This window comes from Chenopodium album, chromosome 6 (genome assembly GCF_948465745.1).
Source record: "Chenopodium album chromosome 6, dcCheAlbu1.1, whole genome shotgun sequence".
NCBI lineage: Eukaryota > Viridiplantae > Streptophyta > Magnoliopsida > Caryophyllales > Amaranthaceae > Chenopodium > Chenopodium album.
This window is the reverse complement of record NC_137839.1, coordinates 12259659-12272778: the sequence shown is the minus strand read 5'-3', so window position 1 is coordinate 12272778 and position 13120 is coordinate 12259659. Positions and strand designations below refer to the sequence as shown.

The following is a 13120-nucleotide window of genomic DNA, read 5'->3' as shown; positions in this document are numbered from 1 at the left end:
GCATCATAGAAATCATAATTGACATTATATTCTTTACCCTAAACATGGTATTAGAAACTTATTGTTGTCATCTAAACATCAAATTAATAAAAACATCCTAACATGATACTAGGAATCAAAATAACAACCTAGACATGATTTCTTTATCATAATAACAATAAATCAATTAAAACACTTACTTGGATGCCTCGTATATCTTTCTAATAACAAAATACACACGTTAGTAACTTCAAGGAAAATAATAATCAAAACAATTAAATTAAATAATTGAAAGAGAAAGAATTAAGAAAGTTTAGACTAGATTTGGGACCAAACCCTCAGAAATGTCAAACCTTTCACGTCTAAGGCGAAAGCAACTTCGAATTTGGCTAGGCTAGATCTTGTGAATGCGGAATTTTGTATGCAAAAAGCTAGTTTAGAAAAAAGTGAGAGAGAAATCAAGAGAATCTTGAAGAGAGAGAGAATTGAGAACTAGAGAAAATTAATTGTTATTGATAGTTGTTGATTTTTTATGAGAATTGTTGATGATCGAAAACAGAATTTTAGGAGGCTATTTATAGAGAAAATCAGCCGGATGTTATAAAAAAACGAATCAGAGTTTCAAAAAGAATAAAACATTATTAGCGTCAGACGCCAAGCATTAGCGCCAGACGCCAATCATTAGCGCTAGACGCCAGACCTAGCGCCAGACTAGCTTTTTGCATGATATTAGCATGATTAATAACAAACCCTAGCATGTCACTAAACAATAAAAATCAAAGCTTTAACCCCTAACATGATACTAACATGGATATTAGAAAAGAAAATAGGAAGCATCGCAGGAATCACAATTGTCATATTTGATATTAGAAATTATAGTCAAAACCCTAAACATGATACTAGGAAGATCAAAACGCCCTAACATGACACTTGGAATCATAATAACCTAGACATGATTTCTAATAATCATAATATCAATAAATCAATTAATGCACTTACTTGGATGCCTCGTACCTCTTTCTAATAACAAAATACACGCACTATAACTTCAAGGAAAATAATAATCAAGCAATTAAATTAAAAAATTGAAAGAGAGATTTGGGACCAAACCCTCAGAAATTAAAACCTTTCACGTCTAGGGCGAAGGCAACTTCGAACTTGGCTAGGTGTTTCTAGATCTTGTGAATGCAGAATTTTGTATGCAAAAGGCTAGCATAGAAAAAGGGAGAGAGAGAATAAGCTTTAGCTTAGAGAGAGAAGAGAATTAGAGAGTTGTTGATGAAAATTGATGATTGAAAACAGAGGTTTTAGGAGGCTATTTATAGAGAAAATCAGTCGGATATGATAAAAAACGAATCAGAGTTTCGAAAAGAATAAAACACGATCGCAACGCCAACCACGCGCGTGGCGCCAAACGCCAGGTACGGCGCCAGGCGCTGGTCCTGTCCTCAGACGCTGGAAATAAATTTCCACGCGTTTTCTTAATGTGATAAAATTTAGCCGTACGAGAGGGAAAAATCGTATTTTCCTTAAAAACACTTCTTTTATTCTGATTAAAACTCTTAAAAGTCAATTAAAGTCAATTTATCAATGCTAATTAAATTAGGATTCAAAAGAACATTCTAGAAGAATCTAGAAGCCTATAATCAATCCTAATTGCATTAGGAATGATAAATTAATATTAGGCCCTCCTCTAGATCATTGGGCCGCATATAAATATCAAACCGAGCCCACTTTAGTAATTTGGTCATAACTTCCTCATTATTCATCGGAATTGGGCTTATAATATATCGTTGGAAAGCTCTTTTCGAACCCGACCCAAATACACTATTATTAGACACTTGTCATGGACAAAACCAAACTGGATTGACTGTTTTCTTAAAATAGGTTTTCAAAAACATAGAGAAAGAAAAGAAATAAAAACTATCTGCAACACTAGACTTTCCACACTTTCACTTCATTCGATCATGATTCGATGTGAAAGGTACTCATCACTAGGTTTGGTTTTGGGGAGACACAAATGGGTGTCTACAGTACCTGAATTCAGACATAACTTAATATCTATGGGAAGATTGATGAAAGATAACAACACTGTGAAGTGAAATTTTATTCTGAAGTGTGCACTATTCAGGACTATGTAACTCAAACAATAAGAGCAACAGGTAAAGCTGCTGGAGGACTATTCTATTTTGAAGATGTTGGGAAGAATAATTAGTAGAAGAAAGGAGTAGATGAAAAGAAGTTGCAAGGAGATGCAGTGAAGCCAGAATGTAATAAAACTAGTCTAGATATGTGCAATTTGTGGCACAGTAGGCTAGGACATGCTCCTTTGAGCAAAATTGTTGAAACTGGTTGTGTATCTAACTCTAAATTTGTCGATGATACTGTGTGTTTGACTTGCCCTATGGATAAATTTACAAATTTTCCTTATTTTGTTAGTGAATCTCATGCTCAAAATTTGTTTGAATTGATTCACATTGATATTTGGGGTCCATATAGGGTGAAGACAAAAGGAAATCATAGATATTTCCTAACTATAGTTGATGATTGTTCTAGGGCTACTTGGGTGCAGTTGTTGAAACTGAAGTCAGAAGCATATAGTGCTATTAGAACCTTCATACAATTTGCAAAAAATCAATTTCATGCCTCTGTAAAAATAGTGAGATCTGATAATGCCCTAAAATTCAAGGATAGTAAGTGTAGGGAGTATTTCAGTGATCTTGGAGCAATACATCAAACATCTTGTGTGGACAGACCACAACAAAACGGAAGGGTTGAGAGAAAGCATAGAAATATCCTATAGATGGAAAGAGCCCTGAGGTTTCAAACAGGATTGCCACTCCATTTTTGGGGAGATTGTGTATTGACAGCTACATACATTATCAACAGAATCCCAAATAGAATTGATAAAAAACAATCACCTTATGAAAAATTGTTTGGCAAGAAACCAGACTACTCACATATGAAAGTGTTTGGTTGTCTAGCTATAGCCTATAACCCAACTCTAAACAAAGACAAACTTGCTGCAAGAGGTGTACCTTGTGTGTTTTTAGGCTATGCTCATAACCAAAAAGGGTACAAACTGATGAACCTCACAAATCAGCAGTTGTTTGTGTCAAGAGATGTCAAATTCTATGAGAAGATATTTCCCTACAGTGGAAGTCCTCAACTCAAAAATACCATGTTCCTGCACATATTCAGTTCCCATCAAATGTCCTAGCTATTGATGAAGAAGAGAGTGATGAACATGAGAATAAGAATGTAGAAGTTCAGGGGGAGTAGGATAACTAGCATGAGACTGATGCAGAAAACTTGGAAAGATCAGATTTAGAATAGAATGATGCTCTTGATCTTGATGTAGAGCAGAATGCAATGAGTGATCAGGATGACCACCAGTCAGCTCAAGAAGATGAGCCTCCAGCTGTGCAAATTGATCTGAGAAGATCAACCAGAGAAAGGTTAGCACCATCATGGACCGCAGAGTATGATATGGGAAAGAAACGGGCTCATGCCACTTGTGTTTCTAGTTCAATTCCAGCTATAGTAGAGCCACAATTTGCAGCTTTCTTGAGTCAGGTTGTCAGTCAATCTGATCCTACTCACTTCAAGGAAGAGGTGAAGGAAGAAAAATGGGGGATAACTATGAATGAAGAGATCACAGCCCTTGAGAAGAATGGAACTTGGGAAATCACTGACTTACCAGTAGGAAAAAGGCCATTGGCAGTAAATGGCTATACAAAACCAAGCTGAACCCAGATGGCACTGTAGAAAGACACAAAGCAAGAATGGTAGTCCTAGGGTGCAGGCAGAGATATGGAATCGATTATGAAGAAACTTTTGCCCAGTGGTAAAAATTAGCACAGTAAGATCACTCTTAGTTGTTGCCGCTGCCATTGAAAACTGGGTGGTATGGAAAATGGATATGAAGAATGCTTTCTTGCATGGAGATTTAGAGGAGGATGTGTATATGAGCATGCCAACTAGATACACAGGATGGAATTGCAGAATTCAAGTCAACACTCAAGGAGATGTGATAGGCATTAACACTGCAAAAGTATGTAAACTCAAGAAGTCTTTATATGGCTTGAAACAGGATCCAAGACAATGGTTTTCAAAATTATCTCCAGTCCTTAAGCAATTTGGCTTTACTCAATCCAAGGCTGATTACTCTTTATTCACCAAAGAGCATAATTAATCATTTGTTGTTGTATTGGTGTATGTAGATGACCTGCTCTTAGCAGGTAATGATCAATCTCTCCTCATTGAAGTAAAACAATACATGGCTTCCCAATTCCACATGAAAGACTTGGGGAATATAAGATACTTCTTGGGGTTGGAAGTTGATAGGTCATTTGGGGTTGGAAGTTGATAGGTCACAGCAAGACATATTCTTATCTCAAAAGAAATACACTCTTGATCTCATCAAAGAGTTTGGTACGCATAAGGCAAAGCCTGTTTTGCTTCCAATATCAACGCATATTTGTCTTCTGGCTACAACCTTGACGCCTGGCCTACCTTTACCCTTGACCCATGGAGCACCCATCCGTGGTCCGTGGGTGACTGGGTGCTCCACAAAAGCAAAAAGTCCTAATCCCAAAAAATTATACACAACAAAAACAAAACACAAAAATCTTGGAGCTTGCATTGGTTTTTCAGGATCCATGATTAATAACAGCAACACAACCAAGTAGTAGCAGTAGCACCCTGAACCACTGCAAGTCAAATCTCCCCGATTTCTCTCTCTTTATTTCTCAAATCTCAATCACAAAACACTGAAAAATCAGATTTAAGAGAGAGAAAATGGTGACCAAATTAGACGAGACTGAGTTGAAGAGATTAGAATCTCAAGTTGAGCATGGTGGTGGAGGTGCTTGGGAATACCTTTGTTTGGTTCGTAAACTCAAAATTCGACGCTCTGATAAGGTTTTGAAGCATGGATTAACGATTTTGAATGACCCCAAGAATCGATCTGCTCTTGCGGATGAAGGTACTGTCGAATTCAATTGAATTTGTTTTAATTGTATTTTGGTATTGGTTAATTTTTCTGGGTTTTAATTTGATTGTCAGTTCATCAATTTGGTTATTTACATTGATTAATGACATTAATTTGGGTATTTATTGTTGGGTATATTCCAATTTTCATGTAGGTGATTGGAGTTTTGGTAATTAATGGTTGTTTTTTGATTAAATGTATTGTTGATTGGAATTTGTTGTTTTTTTTGGTGATTAGGGGTTTTTTTCGAATAATTTTATGCTTGCAATCGTACTCGAAATTTGCTTACTTCCATTGATGTTGGATTTAATTTGGATTCTTTGTGATAAGCATATTCCAATTTTGATGTATTGTTTGATTGGGACATTGTTTCCAGATATTAACGATTAAATTTGAACTTTAGATGCATCGTGGATTGGAATTTGGTGATTTATTGCACTAAGATTAGTAGTGTTATAATCATATAATGGGCTAAAAAAAATTTATGTTGCTCAAATTCAATCGCAGACTAATCTTTGATGTAGTCCAGTTTTACTGAAGTGACAGGAATTAGTTGGTGAGTATAATTGTGTGAGAGTTTCTAATTGTGTGCTTGGATGCAATGTTGAAGGGTTAGGAAGGGACGGTATGGGTAAGGGTAAGGGTAGTCAGGTAGACGGTGGAGTGGGCTTGTGTTTTGCCTCCAAAGCTTTGCAAAGGATTTGGTTTATCAAAGTAAATATTTATTTTCTTTTCCCTTCTCTCCTCTTTCTCCTCTTTGTATCCAAATAAATGATAGAAGGATCATCATCCTTACACCCCAAATCTTCTAAGCCGTACACACTATAAGTTTGAGAAATTATTTGTTAACACTTGACAAAGATTTTCAGGCTCCCCCATGTGAGAGTCAGAGAGTACAGATATATATTGGGGTATACTAAATTACTAAGTTGAGTTTTCCTTAATTATTGTTCAGTGTGGTTTGTAATTGCCTTATTCTGTATTCAAAGGACAGTTTGTGTGTGCTACTTCTGCCACTACTGTTCTTTATTGGATTGTGATTTAAGATAGTTCTTAGATAATGCAACAGTTTGGTAATGGGCTTATCTTATGCTACAAAGTAGGAGATCCAGATTCTAATTTCATTGTTTTGTCTAGTAAAAGTTGGGGCTATATGCCTATATCCACCTCATAGCTCTCTGTGTGCCTACTTTTATGAGCAAATGAGCTTAGGTTGTGATCTTTAGCAACTTTGTTGAAAATTAAATTTACTGTTGCTAGACAGAAATAGGAAAACTTTCCCTAATTTATACAGTTTAATATTTACTTTTTCCTACTTTTCTCTTGAGAAAATGTTGTCTTTTCATCTCTTGTGGAATTAGTTATGCTACTTTTCTTAAGTAGGTTAAGGGTATAACAATTACATGAGTACCAGATTAAAGGATAGGTTACAAAATAGGATATGTAATTTGTACTGGTTGGTAGTTATTATTTGTGTTTTGTGTAGAAATTTTAAATCATGGGTTTTAGGTCTCTTATCTAACTATAATATTTATTCTCTTTTGTAGAATGGACATTATATGAGCAAGTTGCCATTGCTGCCATGGACCGTAATTCTCTTGATACAGCAAGGGTATGTGGCGGTGAATTATGCCATCTATGTTTATATGTTAATCAATGCTTAGTTCACCCCAACTTCCCAAGTCATTGTCTTGCCCCACAAGATATGCTTAATACTCACCAAATGGATAAAGCTGGTTTTATTTCTTAATTACAACTCACAAGAGTTGAATTACCTGTCATTTGTTTTCCTTTATGGATCTATTGATGTTAAACTTTTGCAGGACTGCATTGAAGTTCTGAGCAAGAAATTCCCAGACAGCAAAAGAGTTGGTGAGTTGTTCCTATTGATTTGGCTTTTACTTGCTCCATTATCAATTACATTTGATAGCTTGTTGCATACAGTGATACAGGTCTTCTTTGTTTTTATGAGAAGATAAACTGTAATTTGTTAATTTTTATTGGATCATGAGAGATTGGGTTTTACATTTACACAATGATGTTTATGTTAACCTATTGATTCCTTCAACATTTGTGTGACTTCTCATGTACCCTGTTATCTTTTTTTCTCCTTTATGTATAAAAATAAAAATGTTTTGTGGTATTTACTTTTGTTTGTGTTAATACATTGTATTAAGAGACTTGAAGCAAATTTGTGTCTTTTTTTTTTTTTTTTTTTTAATTATTTATATATTAAATTGTGAGGCAAGTAACTTAGGTTTAGAGTGAGATAGGTCACACTTGTATGAGTTACATTCTTTGATGGAAGCAGACTGATCTATTTGTTGGCGAATATGATCAAGAAACTAAGAAAGATGGGTATTTGCTATATGTTACTGTGTTTCATTCTATTCAAAAGTAAATTGGGTTTTGAACAAACTCATGGTTCATAATCCATATTGTGTGCAAGGGTCACTTAAGCTAGATGTTGCATTCCATTTGTTATTACGTTATTTAAAAGGTCAATGTTAATGTAAATTACATATAGTTTGATATGGAATTTCTATGCCTATGTTCAGTTAATGCATATCCACTTGCAATTGAGTTTTTCTTTGTTGATGTCTGTTGCCACTCACTACTGCTGAGAATGTTGATAAGAACACAATGCTGAAAGACACATGTATGTTACTTAACCTTGGATTTCCAACTCATTCACACCATACTACTCAGAAAGTCTATTAATCTTCAAATGATTATCTCTAATCGAAAAATCTGTCAGCGTTACAGCAATAATAAGAACAAATGCATATTGTGAGGAACAAGTTGGTCTATATTATGTGAACAAGGGATGCATAAGGAAGTTGTTTTTTTTTTTCATAATAATTTTGATTAATCAGTGAAATTTTATAATGGAAAATACATAATGTTCGCCCATAAAGAACAAGGCATTTTCTATATTAATATGCAAAATGGATATGGTCTGTAATTTCATTCTGTAATGGTGTTGGTTTTGGACCTCTTATCAAATGAAAATAATGTTGTTGGGTCCAACTGACGAAACAAGGTTATATGGTCTAAGAAGCCTCATTAAAAGATCTCTAGATCACTACATGTAACTAAGAGAGAATGGAGTCTTTTATTTTGAGCATGATGTATGCATTTGAGTGAACCAAAGCACATAATCATTCTGCTGCCCTAATTAGCAGCATCATATCAAATTGTTAGTGTTAATAGTGGTTGTGGTTACCTGCTTTAATTGTTTAATTTAAAGTCTAAGGAAGACGAGGATTTATTAAATGATCTAGCACAATATGTGCTTAAGGTCTGGGTAATGTCTTTTGGTTGAAGGAATGTTGTGATAGAGGAGGATGGCCTGAAATTAAAATATTGTGACTTGAAGCTTAATCATTATTGTGATGAATTAGGTACATCTTAACATAGGCTTTAAGATAAAGCAGATCTTGCTTGTAAGATTGACACCCAAGAAAGTTCATGTGAAGTATTTGCCACAAGTTAGAGAGGATGGTCCAAGGATATGACATATTATGTGGTCAAAAGGAAAGAACTGATGCTGTGGGCAAAACCAGGATGCTATACTATGTGGTTTATCAATCTTAGACAACAAAAGGCTCAAATTTGGACTCACAGATTGAAAAAAAAAGTATGTCTGTTGAGAATACAAAATATGTCACAAAGGACATGGGATAGCTTTTTCTAAATATAAACCTAGTGTAATAAAGTTCAGGCATTAGAATATACATATAGCTCTCTTTGGAAAAGGCATGTTCTTTCACAGTTCCTCGTTAGGACTGTCCAGAAGTAAGATAGTCCTCAAAAATGAGCAGTTGAGTGTAGACTGTAGATCCCATGATTTTATTTTGATTTGTCTGTGAGTATGAAGGTGAAATCATTGTTAACAATCTTTGATTGATAGTCAATTTTATCAATTTTTTCGGCTATAAATATGTATTGGATGACCTCTGTTACTTTTACGACCGAAGGTTTCTTATCCTATTGTTTCAGTCTCTTATCCCACACCATGAATGGTTACAGGTACCCATGTGTGATACTTAATACTAAATGGAGAAGCAAAAGTTGACTGATCCATGTCAAATGCTTTTTATGAAATTGGAACCTCTAAAGAGTGGAATGACATATTCTTCAACAACTGTGGATCACATTGATATTTATTTTGAATGTTACATGTGCTGGAGATCTTAAAGGGAATTTTAGCATTAGTGCATATATGTGTTCATACTTTATAGTAGAAATTATAATTTGGCAGCTCTTTTACCATTAGTTTGCCAATGTGCATAGGCTCTATGCTTCATAGTTGGTATCGTTCGTGATGAACTAAACCTACTTTATGTATTGAATTGTTCACAAAGGCTGCATCTTGTTCTAAGTGTTGGATTTAGCAATCAGGCTATTTATAAACTTAGTTTTAATGTTCTGTAAGTTGAATGTTTTACAGGTAAGTTAGAGGCTATGTTGCTAGAAGCAAAGGGTTGTTGGGAAGAGGCAGAAAGTGCTTACTCAAGTCTTCTTGAAGACAATCCACTTGATCAAGTAATTTTCATTTGCCTTGGTTGCCTACACCCTCCTGTTTCTCATCACTGTTGCATCTATTGGACTTTTAATGAGCTGATACCTGACTGCCTCTGATTTGTCTTGTCTGTTACAGAAGCAGTCAGTTTTGGGAACTTATTTTATTTCTGAAGCAATCACATTAATAATCTTTTCTCTGTAGGTGGTCCATAAAAGAAAAGTGGCCATGGCAAAGGCTAATGGTGATCTACTTAAGGCCATTGAATCCCTTAACAAATATTTGAAAGTGTAAGGCTCTTGCATCAGATTATTGCTGATGGTTTATCTCTACTTTGCTACTCCCTCCAATTGAAATGATAGCCACAGATTACTTTTGTGTTTATCATCGTATTATACAGAGTGTCGAAACTTTTTATTAGAAATCAATAAATGTTATTTTTCTTCTCTCCAAATTAAGAGCTATATACATGATAATAAGACTTTTGCATACCAGTTCTGTACAACCAACCAGAATTCTTAACATTTCCACTAAGAAAACTGGATTCTTTCTGCTTAGTTGCCAGTGCATGTTTCTGTGATGTAAAGATAGCATGTCGTGACCATCTTAATGATGTGTCCTATTATTTTGAAATAGTAATTGTGTTTTCCCCTCTTTTTGAAACAATTACAGTGTTTCTACAACTAAATTTATCTGAGATCTCGAGAAATCATTCATTTGTGTCTTGTTTTTGCTAGATTTATGGCAGATAATGATGCATGGAGGGAACTTGCAGAAATCTATGTCTCACTGCAGATGTAAGGCATCTTGACTCGTAATTCATTCAAATTTATGTGCTTCCAACTTTACACTGCTTGACAAACTCCTTCCCTACTCATGCTTAACATTATGCTTTATGTAATTAGGTATAAGCAAGCTGCTTTTTGCTACGAGGAGCTCATATTAGCTCAACCCACAGTACCTATGTATCACCTTGCCTATGCTGATGTAAGTACTTTAACTGTTTTTCTAACCGTTCTTTTTTGGAGGATTTGTGTAATCTTACTGGAGAACCTTTGGGGAAGAAATGGAACCAGTAGAATTAACCTAGATAAGCCTGCATCCTGGAATTGTAGGCCTGAAAGTCCTTTACATATTATTTGGGGGTAGTGGTGATACTTCTCGAACCAAATCCCATAAAGTAAAGGGTAAAATTATCTGAGGGCTTGAGTGATTCCTAATCCTTGTTTCAACAACACCAATTTACCATGGAATACCTTGCAGTTCTGGAATAAAATTGTGCTTGTGAGTAACCTACAAATTTTTTGAAGTGGGTGGGCATATGCAGTATAGTTATTTAGTAAACCATGTCAAATAAAAAATTAAGCAATGTTAAAATTGGGGATGTTTTGATTGTCAAGTGTGGATAAAGAGCATTTTTTTTATCTCTTGATTCTTGAAGGCTTAAAGTTGTGATCTTCAAGTAAAAATGTGTATATAACAGCAAGCACCTTGCAGTATATAGTATAACATGAATTCACTTTTTTTCATTATTGCTTCCTTCAGTTCCTTGCGTGTGGACTCATCATTAAGTGGTCCCAAACGTTTCTAAACCTTTCTATTTTGATGTTATCGACCCTACTAGAATTGGTTCTGACTAAAGTGTTCAAAATTTTGACTAGGCAGGTTTTAGAGAAATATTCTGACTCAGCCCATAACGACCCTTGTTTATTGCTAACCCTAGCCTGACTCAGGCTGCTAACAATTTTGATTTGTCCGAAATGACCTGCCCCAACCCAATACAGGTTTTAGCCTTGTAGGAGCACTCGAATGAGAAGAATTATCATGGAAGTGTGGTATGTAAATCAGTGAGATATTCTATTGAAAAAGAGTGGACTGTCATTATGATACGCTCATACACCCTGAATACCTATGGCTTCACTTAACATATAGAATTGTATTAGCTATTAAAATTATTGGATCAATAGTTTTGATTAGCATATATCAGTAACATATTATTTAAAAGTGTGTATGAACCAGCAGCTTGGCAGGTATGTAAACATTTTTCTATTAAAACCCAATATGCTATTTTGAAACTGTTAGTTAGAACGGCATTTTGTAATTAGCATTTTGGGTATGCTAATACTTTTAATTACCAATCACTGACCTGGCCTATTTATTTTTGTCAAAATCCTGAATGGACTAATACCCTCCTATAGCCAAACCCCTTTTCCTTTTCTTCCTAGCTAGGGTTTGGGACACTGACATATGTGAAAGGGAGCAGCTAGCCATATAAAGATCAAGGAAACAATTAGTCATTGCATATATCACACTTTCAGCCATTCTTGTTTTGTTATGTTGTACGCATGACCTAGAGGCTAGAACCCTAACATTAAGTGGCTTTACCTATGACCACAATTTCTCATCTCGCTGATTCTCTAATGTAGTGGCTAGGACTAGGATCATGTATTGTGATAACAGTTAACATGGAGTATTTAATTTAATACTACCTCCGATTTTTATTAGTTGCAACTTTGAAATATTTTATTTCTCACAAATAATACCCCAAAGTTGCAACTAAAAATATCAGAGGTAGTATTAATTTTCCAAGGGGATGGTGTATGTTTTCTCTTAGGACTGTTATGTGTTAGAGTTATTTCATGGGATAAGATTCTTAAATATTGCACCCACTTTCCATTTGTTATCCTTGTTGACGATGGAATCACTGAATAGCCTGGTGCCTGATTGATGTTGACTTGCATTGTTTTCACCTTACCTATAATATCTGTTAAGAATGATATTTTTTCTGTTTAATTATTATGTTCGATTTTCTTTTGCTACATAGGTGCTTTACACTCTTGGAGGATTGGAAAACCTTCAGACAGCTAAGAAATACTATGCTGCCACCATAGATTTTACGGGAGGCAAGAACACTAGGGCACTTTATGGTGTTTGCTTGGTCAGTTTTGTTCTTTCCCTCCATTCTTACCTCCTACATGGCATATTTATTTGTGTTATCGCCCATCACATCTAACATCTACATGCAAGTTGCCTTAAGTTGCTAATGATTTTCCATTAATCTAATTACAGTGTACTGCTGCCATTGGGCAGCTGGCCAAAGGCCGAAACAAGGAGGATAAGGAGAGTGAGTTGCATTCCCTTGCCGCCAAAGTCTTGGAGAGAGACTACAAATATAGGGCACCTGACAAGCTTCCTTTGCTGACATCTACCTTGAAAAACTTGAAACTTTAGTCATAGCTCTTTATTAATTGAGTTCTATGTTCATTTCATTGATATTCTAACAGCTATAAAGGCCACAGTATCATGTGATAATGGTGAAATTATTAAATTTTGTTTCCTATACATTTTACTTTTATTCATTATGTTTTCTCTTTTCTTTACTAGTTTTGACCCGTTACAGGGCTGTTTTTAATGATAATTCCTTTTGTTGGAAATTTACGCAATTGTGTTTAGAAGGATTTAATGTCGAAGTACTCTGTATGTCAATAAGATGTTTTTTAAGCTGGGTTAGCAGATGATTAATATGCTCTCTATTTATTATGTACTCCGTATTATTTGCATTCACACGCAAAAGTGATAATTTCTAATAATGGTCCTAAGCTAATTATTAATTTGACGTAATT

At 35.0% G+C, this 13120-nt stretch overlaps 1 protein-coding gene across 1 annotated transcript; it reads left to right on the top strand.

The window, feature by feature from the left end:
- The first annotated feature begins 4568 nt into the window (after positions 1-4568).
- Positions 4569-12873, top strand: LOC145635864 (uncharacterized). The gene is made up of 9 exons (XM_081687237.1): positions 4569-4966; positions 6520-6584; positions 6796-6844; positions 9426-9520; positions 9702-9787; positions 10235-10294; positions 10403-10484; positions 12322-12435; positions 12567-12873. The coding sequence occupies exons 1-9, from the start codon at positions 4780-4782 to the stop codon at positions 12726-12728; spliced, it is 900 nt and encodes a 299-aa protein (XP_081543363.1). The 5' UTR covers positions 4569-4779; the 3' UTR covers positions 12729-12873.
- Positions 12874-13120: the final 247 nt, after the last annotated feature.